The sequence below is a fragment of the Phyllobates terribilis genome, unplaced genomic scaffold, assembly GCF_046119375.1.
Source record: "Phyllobates terribilis strain yellow unplaced genomic scaffold, ASM4611937v1 Scaffold_12__6_contigs__length_324123572, whole genome shotgun sequence".
NCBI lineage: Eukaryota > Metazoa > Chordata > Amphibia > Anura > Dendrobatidae > Phyllobates > Phyllobates terribilis.
The window spans coordinates 51,669,589-51,688,957 of NW_027362772.1; the positions used below are offsets into that span (position 1 = coordinate 51,669,589).

The 19,369-nt window shown below is 45.8% G+C and overlaps 1 protein-coding gene across 3 annotated transcripts in view; it reads left to right on the forward strand.

Annotated features, from left to right (window-relative positions):
- Positions 1–19,369, forward strand: part of LOC141173049 (phospholipase A2 inhibitor gamma subunit B-like) — a 52,955-nt gene that overhangs the window by 18,502 nt on the left and 15,084 nt on the right. For all 3 annotated transcript variants that reach the window (XM_073657682.1, XM_073657680.1, XM_073657681.1), the window contains 4 exons: positions 2,575–2,691; positions 4,408–4,563; positions 4,706–4,849; positions 5,556–5,683. In XM_073657682.1, coding sequence (XP_073513783.1) covers positions 2,575–2,691; positions 4,408–4,563; positions 4,706–4,849; positions 5,556–5,683 — 545 coding nt within the window. The remainder of the gene's footprint in view (positions 1–2,574; positions 2,692–4,407; positions 4,564–4,705; positions 4,850–5,555; positions 5,684–19,369) is intronic.

Below are 19,369 nucleotides of genomic sequence, written 5' to 3' on the forward strand. Positions count from 1 at the left end.
GCAGTAGACAAGCAGAGCAGAGCAAAACCCGCAGGTACGGTAGACAAGCAGAGCAGAGCAAAACCCGCAAGTGCGGTAGACAAGCAGAGCAGAGCAAACCCGCAGGTACGGTAGACAAGCAGAGCAGAGCAAAACCCGCAAGTGCGGTAGACAAGCAGAGCAGAGCAAAACCGCTGGTGCAGTAGACAAGCAGAGCCAAGCAAAATCCACAGGTGCGGTAGACAAGCAGAGCAGATACACACTAGGTACTTACAATGAAGTAGCGAGTGAACACTAAACTCACAAACAGAAGTACACAGACAACGAATTGGAGTTAGGTGCAGGTTCAGACACTGCAGTAAAAGGGAAGATACAAACATAGAGACAAACAAGTAATGGGCTAGGACACTGTTCAGACAGGAACTGAGCCAGGAACAAGATACAGGATCGAGCTCGGGAACTCAGCCCCCTGGGTGGCGGAAACAGACTAGAAGTCACAGATACAAGTAACGGGCCCGGCTATACAGCCCCCAGGGTGGCAGAACAGACTAGAAGTCACAGATACAGGCAACAGGCCTGGGTACTCAGCCCCCCAGGGTGGCGGAAACAGACAAGATACAGGACCGGACCTGGCAACTAAGTTGCACAGAACACACTGAAAGAAAGTGTTGCTCAGGCACCTCCTACTGGGTAGAGGGGGTTTAAGTATCCAGTGACTCACAACAATAGGCTGGGGATGCATTAGGAGTGCGCACACAGTAACTATAAGAATCAGACAAAAACCGTGCCGCCGCCCTAAGCAATCAGACAAGAGACATGCACACAGCAGATACTGGAGCAAAGTGTGCAGCCAGGACTGATAGGTAAGATGGCGGTCTTGCATGGTGGGAGGTGGTAAGCCATGCCTGCACTCCGCCATGGATGTTACACATAATACTTAGACAACATAGGGTAAGGGTAACACAGTGTGGCAATACTTTATTGAACCCTCAACAGACAATAACATATAGAACACTCCCAGCAAATACACAAGATGTTGCAAATTAAAGAGTCTCGCCCTTCTGCTGACTTGCAAGGATTAGAGCAGCTGTGACTTTGAGACTTCCAGGGCCATCTACCCCTATCAGTAATATCCTGCTTTTGGTGGTCACCCACAGAGAGAGGTAACGACAAGCTTAGGAAGCTGACAGTTCACTAAGCTATGAGGCCAGGTGAACTGATTATCTCAACCAGGCTTCTCCAAATGTCTCCATGGGGCCAGGTGACCTGATTGTCCCAACCTGGCTTCCCCAAACATCTCCATGGGTTAAGTGATGGTCAATGAAGCAGATCTGTATTCCTCCAACTGGGGCTCTGGACCCTTAAGCTGGCATCATGTATTCCTCCGGTTGGAGCCATGCTACCTTGGCTGCTGTTCTGTAGAGTCTCTTTGCAGAAGGATTTAGATCCTTTTTATACCCACATCTGTCCTTCAGGCCATCATCCACAGGTCAGGAGGAAGGTTGGATGAGGTCAACTCTCATTGTTCGATCATTTAATCAATCTGCTTAGTGTGTCCATCAATGTTTGCAGGTCAACAAGCTACATGGACTGATACAATGGGTAATCAACATTTTAGCATGAATCAATTGTTTAGTTACCTTGCATCCTTGTCTCCCAAGGCTAAACATCAATTCAAGAGGTAACGTTGAGGCTCATATGAACAATGGTCTATGTCTCCTGACCTATTGAAAAATATGTCTGGTCTAATTAAGAATAAATGCTGTGTCGTCACCATAGACCTTCTAACTGTAATATGGCAGCCATAAACATTTATAGGTCATCACTATTCTTCTAAATTCATTGGCCTTGCTTCTAGGGAAGAATAGCTCTGGATTGCTTTTCTTCATGGAGGCAGCACACATGGAGCCTTCACGTTTCTATTTTTATAAAATTGTACAAAGGACCATGCAGTATGAGATAGGGGAGCTCGGCGCCTAATTATAAGGATTGCCAGCCATTGCCAACGCCTGTGTGTGGAACATATTGTGCCCTGCTTACTCCTGAGGTCTAATTACGTTAATCCTTGTATTTAAATAAATATAGACACATAAATCCAAGAAAATACATAATGAATTCATATATAGTCTGGCAACACATAGAGTACTGCATAGTGTGACAGTTGTTTGCATGGATGGAAACCTAAGCACTATCAGATCACCGAGAGAGAATACCAGTGTGACAATGAAACATGGGTAAAAGATATATCTTTAGTAAATAATTTCCATCCAGCTCACGTTTTGTCTGCAATCGGAATTTAAAGCAGAACATCCCATAAATATCCATCATACGGCTGTAGTAAAAGCTTATGGATGGTGCATGGACACACGCCCAAGGACCTTCCAGGCTCATTTACATAAGGTCCTAAAGCTAGATTGTCAGCGCTGGCACATTAGATTACTGCTAAACAGGATTTTGGTGGTCTATGTGAGCAGGGCATTATAAGTTCAGGGTTATCAGCTTCTGAATATTCAGAGTTGGAGATTTTTGCTTCCCAGATTAATTTTTGGAGTAGCCAAGTCATGTCATGTTACTGTTCTTCTACATGTTTTGCAGGTTATTCTCTCAAGTGTATAAGTTGTACCGGCGCAGATCAAACTCCGTGCACTGGGGCTGCAGTCACATGTGCGGCCAATGAAGACGTCTGCACCTCCATCTACACTGAAACCAAAAGTAAGAGTTATGTATCTTCTATTCTATTCCTACAAGATTGGTCACACAGCTGACTACTACTCCTAGTGGAAAAAATCTATGAGATATTTCTCATTTTCTTCCCTATTTCTCTCTCAAATCCATGTGATCTTATTTTCTTCTCACAGTCTTCTCACCTCTCCTTTTCTCTCTTTATTCTTTTCTCTTTCTCTTTCTCTTTTTCTCCCTTTCTCTTCCTTGCAATCTTGTTTCTCTTTCTTCTTTCATTCTCCCCCTCTTGCCTCCTTTTAACTTTCCCTCTTCTTTCTTTCATCCCTGTCACATCTTTTAACTTGTTTTCTTCTCTTCTTTCTCTCACATTTTACTTTCTCCTCATCTTCTTGCTCTGTCGTTTATTTGTTTCTCTCCCCTCCTGCACTCCTTGGAATCTCTTTATATTTCCTTTCAATCCTCCTCTGTCTCTTTACTTCTTCCCATCTCTTTTGCTCTCCCCTTTCTTTTTATCCTCTCCCATGTGTCATCCGTCTCTCTACTTCCCCTTCTCTTTCCTATGTGTTTGCTCTATGTTCTCTCTTGTTTTTTTGCATTCTAATCAATTTAATGTAAGTATTTTTCTTACTGCCCCACTTCTCCTTTTTTACCTTTATGTGTTTCTTTTCCTTGTCTACCTCTCCTTTTCTGCCATTTTTTTTTTCTTTTTTTTCACTAATGTTATCTTATCCCTTCTTCCTTTTAAATTCCTTTCTCAATACCCCTTTTGTTTCCTTTCCTTTTCTTCTGACTTCAATTAATTTCCTTCCCTTTCTATACCTTCCCTATTATCTTCATAGCCTTCTCATTTTCCTTTTCTTTCCTTCATTCATTTCCTATACTTCACTTTCTCAACTTCTCATTCCATCCTTATCAGTCTTCCCATCCCTTTCCTTCTGATCTTTTATTTCCTTTCCTACCAGATCACTTCCTCTACTTTTCCTCTGTATCCGACCATTTTCTTCCCTGCCCTTTCCTTTTTCCTTAATTTTCTTCAATTCCTTTCATTCCATATTTTTTTTTCATTCCCTTCTTCTCCCTTTATTTTCCTTTCCATCCCTTCCCTGTCATTTTCTTCCAACCCTTTCCCTCCCCATTTCCCTTCCCTTTCTTTTTTAATATCCCATATTTTACTCTCTTTTTCCTTCTTCTCCTCTCACTCTATCCTACCCTTTACTTCCTTGCCCTTTCCTTTTTCCTTAATTTTCTTCAATTCCTTTCAATCCACATTCCTTTTTCATTTCCTTCTTTTCCCTTTATTTTCCTTTCTTTTCCATCCCTTCCCTGTCATTTTCTTCCAACCCTTTCCCTCCCCATTTCCCTTCCCTTTCCTTTTTAAAATCCCTTCTTTTACTCTATTTTTCCTTCTTCTCCTCTCACTCATTCCTACCATTTTCTTCCCTGCCTTTTCCTTTTCCCTTAGTTTTATTCAATTCCTTGTATTCCATAATTCTTTTTCATTCCCTTCTTTTCCCTTTATTTTCCTTTCCTTTCCATCCCTTCCCTATCATTTTCTTCCTACTCTTTCCCTCCGCATTTCCCTTCCCTTTCCTTTTCTCCTCTCACTCTCTTCTATCACTTTCCTCTTTCTTTTTTTATCTTTCTGTACTTTTTTTCATATGTATTGAACTTCCTATAGCACTTTGGAAGTTCTAATTACAAAATCATTGTATTAATATAAAAAAAAAAATGTTTTTTTTTCTTTAGTGACAGTGTTGGGACTAACAACTTACTCCCATGTAAGAGGATGTGGACAGTCTTCCGACTGCAATAATCCAAAGAGTCTGAGTAATCAGTTTATTTCCATAACTCTGAACACTGTCTGCTGCCAAACTGATGAATGTACCCCGACTGCACCAACAGGTATTTTACATTTTTCCCCAAATTATTATTTCAATATTTTTATTAACTTTTCACGGTACAATATAATTGTCATTTTGTAATTTTATAGTTAATACTTACATAAACCAGTTGACTCATCTTTATATTTTCACTTTCTTTTCAGCATTATCTGAACAAACAGATAAAAATGGTCTTGCCTGCCCTTCTTGTTTTACAATAACATCTTCCACATGTCAACCAGATACCCGAATTCAGTGCACTGGAAATGAAAACCGCTGCACTTCATACTCAATCAGCACTGTCACTGGTAAGTACTAAGATAAGTGATACCTGCACGTTCTATGAACAGCAAATCCAGTGGTCAAATGTGGTATTACAACTAAAATTCAGCAGAGTCCATCACTCTGCATTATTTAATGAGGCATGCACCATCTTTATCTGATAGGTATTAAGGTACCCATAAATCTTCAATAGCTGTCTTCTACAGATTAGGGAATATATTTGAGTGGAACTGAGTTCTTCTGATATATTAAAAAAATTTGCATTAGGTCTCCAATAAAATGGAATTACCGTCGGCGCATGTGTGGCCGCATCCATGCCGACATCTTATTGGTGACCAATGTGGATGCAACTGCGCATGCGCCACCTACGGTGTCATTTTATTGGACACCTAATGTAGGCATTTGCACAATATTTAAGATAAGAGGCAGGTCACTGACGGATCAGGGACCTGTCATGCAAAAACAGGAGTCAGACAAAGTGTAAGAGCACCAAGATAAGACCCTACCCACAGTCCCACCTAGATGCATGAATATATCATTGTAAGTAAATTTCAAACAATGATGATACAAAATCCACAAAACAGATTTCTTCATCACAGTTATCATTTTAATCAGTATGACAGAGCCAATATGGCCATGTCTGTACTTAGTAAAATCCTGCTGCTAGGTTCTCTTTAAAAAAATGTAAGCATGAAATGTAAATACTACATTTCTTTGTTTTTTTCTTTTTAGACCCTTCAGAACCAATCTTGGCCATGGCAGGATGTGTCACTGAAAACATGTGCTCAAACTACGATGGCCATGCCACCACAAGCACCACTGGGCAAATGAAGATAACTATCGAATGCAAGAACGCCATGGTCAGTTCTAAGTATGGTTGGTCCTTCTAGTAACATTATATCATTAAACAATAGTCACTCAATACCTACTGCTGCTGCCCTTAGAGCAAAGTTGTCAACTCTCCTCAAACATCTGGTAGAGTCACAGAAAAATGGAAGACCGCCAGGACCTCCAGAGTCATTGGCAAATCTCAAATGCAACACCTAACTTCCTCTCTCATAAACTACCCAGAAACAAGCATTTCTAGAATGTGTTTTGTGCCTGATGCCATGTGCTTAGTCATTAGATGGAGTGCATGGCATCTATTTTAGCAAAGACATATGGCATATGTCATGCTGGGTATGGGAAGAACCCAGTGTACGACGATGGGAAAAGGGGGGAAGCCCTGTAACTAGGGAAAGGGGGAGTGGAGACCCCTAAGCAGATCTAACAACACCCTGACTTCCCTATCGTCCCTAAATAGTTTCCGCACCTATCGCCAAGCAGGATATATTAGCCCTGGCTGACCCTAGAGCTAGACCCTAGGTAGTGAGCACTTGTCAGCCCCACTGCAACTAAAGACAAACCAGGGAAACAGACAAGGGGATACACTTAGCTTTGAGAATACACCAGAGAAATCACGACTACAATCCACAAAGGAACTCCAAGGAGAATACAGCTGACTGCCAGAACTCCAGACCTAAACAGAAGATTTTACTCTATCACCAGCAACTCTCTGGAGAAACTGAGTGTATTTAAAGATCTAGCAAAGGTGTGTTAATTAGCAGCAGAAGGTGAAGATCACTGCTAGGTCCTAGAGAGGGAGGGATGATGAAAGGATCAAGAAGGTGTCTGCAAGGCCAAGCGCAGTGACTTTCTACAGCCGGATCCAGAATGACTGTCTGTCAAACCTGACACACCCATGACAGCATAGAGGGTGTAACCTTAAAAAGAAGTGTGGTCAGCAGTAAGGGTGTTTTCTCATTGCATTCCGGCACCTATTTGGTGGCCCCGTCGGGGCTTAAGTCTACTATATCTGAGTGTCCGCTAGTGTTGAGCCACCCCCGTAGTGTTCGAGTTCGGTTCGGTTCGTCGAACACCCATGTGTTCGCCGAACTGTTCGTCGAACACCTTCGAACACCATTAAAACCAATGGCAGGCAAACAATAACACATAGAAACACATAGAAAACACCTTCAAAGGTGTCCAAAAGCTGACAAACTGCTCTGAAGACTTAACTAACACATGGAAAAGTGACAAGTACATATAGTCATGCGAAAAGAAAAGAGGTGGAGGAGTAAAAGGAGGGGGAGACACAGATATAGGCATGTCATGCTCTTCTAAAATCCAAAAAGTGAGAAGCCGACACAGCCAGTTCGTTCCTGCCCGTGCCACCTCCGTGTCGCCGGGTTTGTGCCAGAGCAGCAGTGGACCCTGACGGCCAGCCCCCCTCTCCCAATACTGGTGCCTGTCCGCTGGTGGGTCGAGCCCCCCCATGGTGGGGGGGGGGGATAACATCTGCAGAAGAAAGACCATCTTCCTGCCAAACTAAGATGTCGACTTCTTTTCGTGGACAATGTGATACGATCCCTTTCTTACGAACACGCCCATCGCTACAAATTTCAGATGAGGCACAAAAACAGCAGGTGCTTCAGCGGATATCAAGTGCTCCTTCAAGTGGGCTCTCCTCCACCTCAATTTCAACATCACAAATACTCCAGTCCTCAGAGGTGTCACCCCAATCGCACTTGCTTCCTCACAGCTCCCAAGTCTCCAGCTGCCCGTCTGAGTATGGGGTAACACAGATGGTTGAGTCTGCAGAGCTGTTTATTCATACTATAGCCTGGGAAACGGAGGTCTGCTCCAGAGCTTCTGTTAATCCAGACGAGGAAATGATCTGCACTGATGCCCAGAATCTTTATAAGTCGGATCCAGGACCAGATGAAGAAGGTTCTGAGCATAATGTAGACCCTCGTTCCCAAACTGTCACTCCTGTTGGTGGAGACAATGATGAAGACGATGATGAGACTCAAATACCTGATTGGAGCGACAACTTGACTTTTCGGTCAGGGCAGGAAGAGGTTGGCTTTGAGGACGACGGGTGTGATAACACACAGGGTGATGATGACGAGGTTGGAGATCCCACTTACTGTCAACCCACAGTCAGCCAGTCGATGAGGTCAACGGAGGAGGTGGAGGAGGATGTGACTAGCCCAGGGGATGGGGATGACTCGGTACCCGGGCCTTTGCCTGGCCTTGGAGATGTCGCGGTGGTCAGCTCCCTGGCCCGTACCCTGGGGTCACTCTTTAAAAGAGTGGATAATTGTTAATTTTCTAAGAGTTCGAGACGCCACCTGTGGTATCTGGTGGGAAGCACCAGCGCTGCAGCAGTCCACTGAGACCCGTGATAAGGCAGCTCGATGGTATAGCTCCCCACAGGTGGAGCTAGGTCTCAGGGCAGCGTATGCAGGGGGAATGCAGGACAGGCGAGACCCAGCTGGGTCAGAGCAAGAACGGGAACGGACACGGTAGTCACTTCAGTACCTTTTACTGGAGGAAATTCAGGCACATCCCGGAGCACTGTAGGGTGAAGGGTGAATATCAGGATCCTCCCCAATGAGCGGGTGTAGGGCCTCCTGTTTCTTGCCTCTGCGTAGTAAGTTTCTGACCTGCCTGGAGCTAGGCCTAACTTTGTCTCTGTCCTGCGCTGGCTGACCTTGTGGTAGGGCCTTCTCTTGGAGTTCACGCTCCCACTATGCGGGGCCTAAGCATCTCCTGGCTCTGTTACGTATCAGCACCTTAGTGATCCTGGGATTTGTAGTTCTCCAGGGATTCCGGTTATGCCTTACTGAATCTAGCTAGCAGGAGCCTCGTGCTCCACTGCTGAAATATTAACTGAGTTCTCTAGACTAGACTGAGCTCCACTGCAGACTGACCTCTCTTAGGCTTCTCTACTGCAGGAACTCTTCAGAGGAACTGAACTGCCTAGCTCCACCTTCCCTATTTATATCCCTAATGGGCTCCCTCTGCTGGTCTGAGGTGGAAGGTGGAGATGTGTGAATGTTTATGGGGGCCTCTTGTGGAGGATTCCATCAATGCACTCTTCTAGGATCTGTGATACCAAGCACAGCGGGGCGTCACAGATGCTATTGACGACGAGGTTAGGTTGCGCCTTACTGGACAGAGACGGAGTACTGGAAGCACGTCAACAACTGCATCTTCAACCACAACTCTGCCTCTGACCACAAGTCGTAGTGGCTCTTCTGGTCGCATGGGCTCTAAGCCTTGCATAGCCTGGGCATTTATTCAGAATGATAAGGATGACCCAACTCGTGTTATCTGTAATATTTGTCACCAAAAGCTAAGTAGAGGCCAAAAATTCCATAGTTTGAGTACTTCATGCATGTACCGTCACATGGATATGAAGCATAAGTTGCAGTGGGAAGCTCACTGTGCTACAATGCAGCCTAGCAGGCTGGGCCAACCACCGTCTGCCCCATCTTGTGCATCCGCGGCCTCCTCATCCTCTGTGACTGGGGGGACAGCAGTCACACATGTTTTTGGACGCAGACCTGCCACCTCTTTAACTGCAACAGCCAGTGTGATTGGCAGGTCGTCAGTTTATTGGGAAGTGGAAACACCTGCTGGTGTTGAGCGCTCTCTGACATCGAGAGCACCACCTTTGGATCAAGACAACCTAACATGTCCGCCTGCATCTTCCTCACAGACCGGCAGTTTGCCGGGGACACCCTACTCAACCCCGTCTAAGCACAACAGCCAGCCCTCGGTCCCTCAGATATGGAAAAGTAAAATACCATTTCCTCCTAGCCATGAGAAAGCTAAGAGGTTGAATTTCACCATCTGCAAGCTCTTGGCTACAGAAATGCTGCCTTTCCACCTGGAGGACACAGTGGATTTTCGAGACCTTATGTCCGTTGCAGTGCCCCAGTACAAGATGCCCAGTCGGCACTACTTCTCAAAGAAAGGTGTGCCTGCGCTCCACCAGCATGTCGCACACAACATCACCGCTTCTTTGAGAAACTCTGTGTGTGACAGGGTGCATTTCACCACAGACACTTGGACGAGTAAGCATGGACAGGGGCGTTACATGTCGCTGACTGGGCACTGGGTAACTATGGTGACAGCAGGACAAGGGGCTGCTGTCCAAGTCTTACCGTCCCCACGAGTTGTGCGTCAATCCTCTTTATCTCGAAGTTCCTCCACTGCTTCTGCCTCCTCAACCTCCTCTCGGTCCTCCACCTGCACCCAAAGCCTGTCTGGTAATGCCACCTGCTTTCTAACTGCGCAGAAGGAATCCTGCACACCTCCTTACTATGCTGGCAGCAGGGCTCAACGCATCAGTGTTTACTTTGAAATGTCTGGGAAATGTGAGTCACACAGCTGAGGAGTTGTGGTCAGCTCTGGAGACCCAGTTTCATGAATGGTTGTCTCCACTGGAGCTGCAACCAGGGAAGGCCGTGTGCGACAATGCTGCAAACCTGGGTGCGGCCCTTCGCCGGGGCAATGTCACACACGTGCCTTGTATGGCTCACGTGTTGAACCTGGTTGTCCATAAATTGTTAGCCCACTATCCCGGACTAGATGGTCTTCTGCAGAGGGCAAGGTCGCTGTGTGCTCACTTCTGCCGTTCGCATCCCGCAGCTCAACGACTTACATCTCTACAGAAGTCGTTGGGCCTGCCAGTTCACCGGCTGAAATGCGATGTGCCGACACGGTGGAATTCAACTCTGACCATGTTGCAGCGACTGTGGCAGCACCGACAAGCCCTGGTGCAATACGTTCTGACGTATAGCCTGGGCCAATGAGATCCAGAGGTGGGGCAAATCACGCTGCAGGAGTGGTCTCAGATCAGGGACCTTTGAAGTTGACGCGCCCCCTGGGCCGTGGGGTACCCTGAGCCGGGCCGGTAGACGCTGTGGGTTGTAGTCACTGTGGCGGTGACCCGGTCCGTGATCCAGGGCGGTCAATCCAAGGGTAATTTGTATATATGGGTTTTATAATGTCCGACTACGCCACCTCTGGAGTGGGACAAAAGGGGCCGCCGCTGCGGAACAGTCCTCTGAAGCTGGTGGTTTTGCAGCAATGGTATTATTACTCACCACAGGAAGAGTGTAGCTTCAGGGCAGTGTGGGTGGATGATGGTGGTTGTAGTGCAGGGAGTCAGTAATGAACACATAGTCCGTGTGATGCAGTCCCAAGATTACTCACAGTTGTTGCAGTCCAGATTACAGGTACCAGAGCAATCTCACCCGTCGTGCTGTGCGTACTCAGTGAGGGGCTCAGTCCACCCCCAGATAGCTCCGGAGTTCTTAGCAGGACCCCCTTCTGTGTGTCCTTTCTCTGGCCTTCTCCCTGCACCTCACACCCAGTGACACTTCTATCCGGTATCCTCGGGCCTTGGCCGGCGACTTGTGTTCCGTCCCCTGGGTTCTATGTGGCTACCTTCTTAGTGAGACTGGTGTGGACTTTTACCTGCAGTACATGAAATGCTGCAGCCTCCGGTTTCTAGTTAGGGACCGGTTCCCCTTATCTGGCCTGAACCCTCTACCTCCTGGTAGCAGCAGGAGTACGGGTGGCCTTCTGCACGGCCCGTAGCCCTAGGGTCCCTTCGGTTCCTGGAGCCTTCCTACTCCCACTCCTCTCTTCTCTCCTTCAGTCCTGGGCCTCCCAGGCTAGGCCCGCCTCTGGAGCAGAGCTCATGCCGAGCCTCTGCTCCTGTCACTTTTCCTCCTCTGACTGGCTTGCTCTTTCTAAGATGGCTTCCTATTTATACTCTCCCTGTCATGTGCTCCGCTAAGCTGCTCCCCAAACACCCACTACATAGGACCCTCCCACCAGCTAGGGACCTGGGACTTTGCTCTCCCTTAGGAGCAATCTCGCCCTACCCCCACTGCGGGTATGTGTTGGATGCAGGTGTTAGGGTCCCGAGCCATATGCCTTCCTTACCTGAGGGTGAGATACCACACCTCTGGGTGAGATGCAGTAACTCTGTGGCGACTGAACACTCAAGGGCGCCACACACCCTTCTGCACAGTTTTGAAATGGCGACGAAGATGTTTAGTGCTGACGACGATGCCATTATCAGCATGACAATTCCGGTGATTTACATGCTGGAGCACACATTAAACAGAATTCAGAGTCAGGTGGTGGGACAAGAGGAGGTGGAGGAAGTAGAGGAGGAGTCGTATGCGGAAGGAATAACATCTCCAAGGTCCAGACGGTTGGCAGCACCAAGGCGGCAGGCATGGGAGGTTGGGGAGAGGGATTAACCAGGGCACATGGTAGCAGCCAAACTGTTGAGGAAGGTGCAGGAGCCGAGGAAGAAGTGGAGGACGAAGTGGCGATGGGCATGGAAAACTCATCAGATGAGGGAGACCTTGATCACATTTCTGTTGTGCGAGGTTGAGAGGGCAGAGGAAGGAAGCATGATTCTTACCTCGCTACCAACACAACAAGGACTTGGTCCTCCTGGATGCGCAAGACACATGAGTGCCTTCTTGCTGCACTACCTGCAACATGACACTCAGATTGTCAGAATTCGAAGTAATCCCGACTACTGGGTTGCCACACTCTTAAATCCCCGGTACAAAAGTAAATTTGCCGAAATAATTCCTGCCATAAAAAGGGATTGACGCATGCAGAAGTATCTGCAGACGCTGTTGCAGAATCTTACATGTGCTTTTCCACAAAACACCAGTGGTGCACGTAGTGAATCTCACAGTTCTAACTTGCCAACCGTGGGACTGTCGAGTCTTCATCACTCAAACCGTAACAGTAACACCGTATCTGCTATTAACAGCAATTTTGTGGAATCGTTTCACCACTTTTTTAGACCATCCTTTGCAAGGCCACAGGAGACAAGAAGTCTGACACATAGTCAATGCCTAGAGAGGATGGTGCAGGAGTATCTCCAAGTGAACATCGAAGCCATGACTGTGTCACTGGACCCTTGCTCATTTTGGTATTCCAATCTGGAAAAATGGCCGGAGCTCGCCACTAAACGCCTTGGAGATCTTGTCATGCCCTGCAGCCAGTGTTCTCTCTGAACGTGTGTTCAGCGCTGCTGGTGGTGTGCTGACAGATAAGCGCACGCGTCTGTCCCCTGAGAATGTAGACAGACTCACGTTCATAAAGATGAACAAATCATGGATTCGCAAGGACTTTTCTACCCCTGTGTTATCCTGGGGAGACTAAAACCTTGAGGATTTGGTAAAATCACCTCACCAACCGTTTTAAGCAACTGTGGGGCAATTGATGCCACTTAACCCTAGAACGCATGACCATAAGGATCTACACTTTCATATACCTGGGGCCTTTTAGGCCCGTGTGCAAATAACATGGAATAACTCAAACTCAAATGATAAACAACTATATACATGAAGAATACCTAGAGTTTCAAAATTCTAACTAAAGTAATCTTGCAGAAAATAGAAAACAATTTACAGGGCGGGCCTGCGAGGCCCCAGGTATGCGTTCTAGGGTTAAGTGGTGTCTGTGCCACAATTTTGGGAAAAAATGGAGACTCTTTTTGGAGTCCCCTTGCTGTGTCTTACGTGACGTTGGCATCGTCAATTCCAGGTGGGTTGGGTCGCTCCCCCCCCTTTTTAACTGTAAGAAACTACATACACTATGGCTTGGGGTAACACAGATGGTTGAGTCTGAAGAGCTGTTTACTCAGAGGTCTGCTCCAAATCTTCAGTGTCTGCTAGTCAGCGTAGAATTTTTAACTGCATCTAGCCTAGGCAATGCTTTGGGTGTAGTAGCCCAGCTGCGAAGCAAGCTGCACCGCCTGTGTATCTAATAAGAATTTTTAAATGCATCTAGCCTAGGCAGACTGTGGGGACCCCCAACCAAACCCAGACGCTCAGCCCCCCTACCGCCCCCCCTTCCTTGACAATATAATAATGTAACTCTTACAACTGGATGGGTGAGGATCAGTCACAGCTTTATTAACTCTTTATACTCATTCCATTAGAAAGGCATTTTATTTCTAAAATAAATCAGCTTGTTGCAACATGCCCTGGGTCTCTACTCCGGCAAGTTGGCCAACAAGTGTAACTCTCCAACATGTCCTTTCTATTTCCAGGCCACGGAGGATCCTGCATACTCGTATGCAGGACTCTGACCCCCACCCATCACTCTTAACGCTTGCTCCACTCCGTCCTGGAGTCCTGACAGGAATATCTCCAGTACAATATCCATTAAGTGAACAACGTCGGGCCGTATGAGGCCTGCTTTATCTCCTTCCAGTTGTTGGTGTCGTACCACTACACCGCCTCTGTCTCTTCTAAATTTTGCCATCCGAATATTTATTACCCGCCTTGTCCGTTCGATGGCCGTGATGTCTCGCGCACCTTGCTATACCGCTATCGGCACAATCTCTGACCATACTATAGCTAGTTTTGTGAAAAATTCTCTGAAGCGCTCAGTGTCTAGTTTCATTATTGCCATTAGTTATGCGCCGTTATGATGACCTAGGTTGTTTCCCCCGGCCTGTATAACTAAGATGGCCGGACATCTTGCCTCTCTCCCTACCTTGATTACCTCCGTTAGTACCTGTGGCCATAGCAGGCCTCTAATACCTCTCTAGTTGAAATATGTGTTATGAAACTCTAATTTCCTCCCACCTGGGCAGACTTTCGCCCTTTTTTCTGCCCAATACATATACGAGTGGCCTATCACCCACACTGTTGGCTTAGCGTCACCTGTAAAAGAAACAAACCACGTTAGGATAACAAGTCCGGTCTTATGTATCTTGCCAAACACGTGGATCGCCATCTCCCTATCCTCTGAACTTCCGTTTCTGACAGTCCTGCTCTTGCTGCTTCCGTGTCCGCGCCTATGCGCAATGAGTGTGTCCCGTAATCTTTGGGGTGGTTCCCTGCCGATGCTATGCATTTATTAAATATAGCTTGGAACTGGTATCTTGATAATGGCATTCCATCAATGTGTGATAGGAAAAAATTACTTTGTGATCTGATGGTTAGATATGTTTTTACTATTGCTACCCGACTCAGTGTACCGTTTGTGGGTTGTCGAAGTACCCAAGTGCCCCTGCCCGCTGGAACCGTTTTCGATTTGTGTATGCGTAGACGTATTGCATTATTGGCTATGACTACGTCCTGGTGTAATAAGCCTCCACTGGTGGTAATTTTGGATTGAGGGACTAATTCGCTTATGCATAGCGCCCCGAAGAAGGCGATCACAAATGCAGTAGACAGTAGTGTTGCTTCAAATTGTGAGTGTCATGTTAATGGTGTTAGGGATATGATGTGAGAAATCAGTTTTAGTGACACGGGACGGGACGTCTACACTCCTGACTTGGCTGACCCCTTTTCTACCCTTTTATGGATTGTCTGATGATGAACCTTTGTCACATCTCCCCAATTCAGTAGTTGGAAGTGAAATGCTACTTCGGTCAGACACCGCTGCGCTGACGCCCCTGATATGCCCCTCATAATTAGCTGGTGGAGAAATTCTATGGTGACTTGTGATCTGGCTTGTTCACTTTGGTCAACCCGTCGGCCTGCTACTAGTCGTGTCCACTCTTCCCATGCCTTACCGTATGCTTTCCACGTCAACGGAGCAACTGACGCTCTGATTAATGGCATCAACTATTCGCCACTAGATCCCATAGGGAAGGTGGGCAACTGTTGCCCGATGGGTGGGCGTTGTGGATGAGCTCTGTGAAAATCTGCCAATTGAATTGTTATAAAGCGTTAGCAGCAGCTTTAGACCCCTCAGCATAGTGGCTAGCGCGGACCCATACATTGTGTTTTAGGCACAGGAATGCGAGCCTGGGTAGTAGGCCTAGCACTGGGAGAGACGATGATGCCATCTTATTAATGCAGTGCGCTAGGCTGGTGTTTTTTGTTATGAAGCGTATATTTTTGTAAGCCAGGCGCGCGCCCCATATTTCTATTGCTACCACTATTGGGAAGAAAAAATATTTTCAGGGCTAGATGCAGCTAAAAATTATTATTAATTTAAAAGCTGGTGGAGCTTGGTATAGATGGCCTAATTCAATGAGTCCCACACACTGCTAGAAGGCCAAATATTTTTTCAGAGCTAGATGCAGATAAAAATTATAGGCCAAAAAGGATTAGCTTTGCTAGATTCAGCCAAATGCTGTGAAAAAAACTTGCACAGCACTGGCACAGACCTGCCTGGCAAAAAGTGATAGGAACTGATGTAACCTAGCCCTGAAAAGGACTGCAATTACAATTAGTCTTTACTCCCAACCTATCTATTTAAGAGCACAGACCAGCCTGATAAAAGTCGTAGGAAATGATGTAACGTAGTCCTTAAAAGGACTGCAATCACAACTATTCCCTACTCCCAAGCTATCTGTAGATTTGTGCGAAAATTGGCTTAAAATTAACAAGGTATAGCGCACACAGCAACAGCGGTGCCGTCTAACACGCAGCTGCAGCAGTGAGAAAATGGTGGCGACGGGGAAAATGGCTGGATCTTATAGGGCAAGGACATGTGACATACACTGCCAATGACACATGCCCTTGCTTGTGTGAAAAAAAGCACTTCGCTCCATGTGTGCTCTGCTGATAGGCTGACAGATTGCACCTCCCCACTGTAAATGCGGGAAAGAGAAAAAAAAATGGAGATCTTCATTATTCCTGCAGAGATCCATCCCCTGCCCCTCCCCCCACCCCGCTGTACACTCAAACTGCGTATTAACATTAATTTTCATCATTACTGAGAAAAAATCTAGTTATGATTTTGGTGCACGAACAGTTATCGAACATAACCTCGAACAGCTGAATTTTTCTCAAATCGTTCGTGTTCGCCGAACGGCTCGAACACCGCCCAAAACAGCTCGAATTTGAGATTGGCGAACAGTTCGAGTCGAACAAAGCTCATCTCTAGTGTCCGCCTCTAGTAGGCATATATGCCTTAAAATGATGCACGGCAGATTGCACATTTGCTCTGATGGCACCATTATACTCTAGCCCCATCAGCGCATATGTCCGAATCCTGTTTTGTTGGAAGTTCAGATGTAAGCCCCGATGAGGCCACCGAACGGGTGCCGAAACGCAATGTGAAAGCACCCTAAGAGAAAAAATTGTGTTCCTTTCTCAACCTTTTCAAGAACAGCCCACTCAAAAAGTTTACAAGTATGCACATTTCACAGCACCATGCCTGAAAGTGTTACCACCATTTGTGTGTGTGATGGTAAAGCTAATTTTAGATTTGGTCTTGCTGCTATTGTTACTAGAGATGAGCCGTTCAGGCAAAATTCGAATTCGCCAGACCACATATTTTTTCCTGGGCAATTTAATTTGCAGAGAAGTTATTCTGCACACACTTAATGTCCCCTATTATCCTGCTGGGGCTCTATAGACCCTAGAACATAATAAACATTAGATGTAAAAAGATAAAATACTTATACTCTCCTACCCCTCTCCTCTCCAGCCCATCCGCTCTTCACCATCACCCATCTGATCCTCATCACATCTTCTGATCGCCACCATTCACATTGAAATCTCTGGGCCTCTCACAAGTTCTGATGAGGAGGTTTTTGCGCAAGATCTTAATGCATGCGCAGATTGATCCCGGACTTCATTAGTGCTGGAAGTCATAGCTCAGTGTGAGAGGCCCGAGGATTTCAGAGAAATTGATGGTGATCGGAAAATGCTCCTGGGCGGGTACTTTTTGATAGCCCTTTATGGTTCAGAAAAATGGCGGCCAACGACCATCTTTTTGTCAGATCCACGCAAAGGCACATTACAAAAAATCCATATTTCGGCAAATGTGCATTTTTGTAAGATTCGATTCCACTTGAATTTAACCACAGTCAGGCCAGGATTTATGGTCATAAAGAGGTATAAGGATGTGCCTGGATGGAAACCAGAATTCTGATTTAATTCATTTATTCAAGTATACTGCTTTTGTCTTCTCTGCTTCTTGTTGTCCTTTTCTGTATAAATATAAACCCATTAGTTTTGATTTTTTGTAATTGGCCATTCTATAGTTATTATTCATTGTGACAGATCATCCTCCTTTACTCAGTAAATTCAATTCTGCTTTATCTCTATTTTTCAATAAACACAATTTTTTTTTAATTTTCAGATATATTATTTTACACTGCAACAAATTTTATGGTTGCAATACCAAGTGCGGCCACATGATGTGCTGTAGAGCAGAGGTCCCCAACCGCCGGTCCGCGGACCAGGACCGGGCCGTTGGGGTTTTTCAGCCGGTCCGCGGCGCCGCTGACAGTTGTTGAGGATCAGCAGGGAGAAAGCCAGCATGTGATCAGTAGCCTATAAGAAAAGAGGAGGAGGGACTGGCAGTGAATAGATAATTAGCCATGCGGCCCTACTCGCAGAATGTGCTCAGGCAGGAGCAGGGACAAGCAGGTCATGTGTGTCCAGCGCTCCTTCCCCTCCTGCTAGCTGCGAGTTGGAGGGGGAGGGGCTCTGGATGCTAATGGGCAGCTAGATATGACGTCAGGTGTCCCACCCTTATGACTCCTGTAGCTGTGTTCTGGTGTCGTGCGGCCCAGCAGCAGATTTTCTGGTTAAAGTGAAAAAAGCAAATAACAGTGAAAATTCATAGCAGCAGTGGCTGTGTCCAGTAGCAGCAGTAGTGGTCATCAGATGGGACCTAGATGGGACCGTCTTGTTGCAGGAAAACAAGCCCAGTGCTCCCACTGATCCAGGGAAACAAGCCTGGTGCTCCCACTCATTCTGAACCTATGGTAAGTTGAATCACATTCTCATTATAAATGTCATAATTATATGATAAGTATGCACTAAGCTCCACCCCTCCATAACCCCACCCACATATGACCAAAGCCCCGCCCCCAACCCCACCGGGCCATTGAAAACTGGTCTTGCTTAAAGCCGGTCCCTGGTGCAAAAAAGTTTGCCCACCACTGCTGTAGAGCATGCTAATTTATGGTACACCCTGTGGTCAGGTATGGTACTGCATGTAAAATAAAATTGGGCAATGCTAAATGCTAAAACTGCACCGAGTGTTTTTGTTCTGAATTTAGATCCAGTTGATCAACATTTAGGACCAAGAGGGCAGATTAGTTCATGCATTATGGTTGCATCTTCTCTTTAACCTCTCTCTTATCTCAGTTGAACTTACTTAGAGTATTTTTACATGACTAATAAACTATGAGATTAAAATTTACAAGGCAGTTTTATGCTTCCATATATTAAAGTTGCTATTTCAAAATTAAATAATTGAAATATTTTAGATGTTTTTGCAATTTTTCCACTTAAAGGAATTTTTTAATCCAGTGTCGGAAAAGGTTTCTTCCCTATAATTTCCCTTTTTTATGCCTGTAAGCAGTGGCGTATATCACATACAGTAGACTCATTGTAATTCTTCATGCCTAAGGAAACATCAATTCTTTCCAGAGGTACAAATGTGTCCTCCCAAAAAATGATAAACTCCCAGCAGTGCCCCAACAGGTTTTTCAAGAGCTCTAAGGACATATAAATGTGTTAGAGCTGGGTTTGTCATCTAACAATTTATTTTGTGCACTAACATAATTTACTAAGATAAATTGAAAATAACTTTAATAGTATATCGGGACATAACTTGTCTTAGCATTTTCATAACTTTTCATGCTAGTGATATAGTTGAGACAAATTGGGCATTAAACTGATACTTTTGTAGCTTGCAGTACCTATTATATAAATAGTAATAAAATAATTATAAAATAGCATATTTGT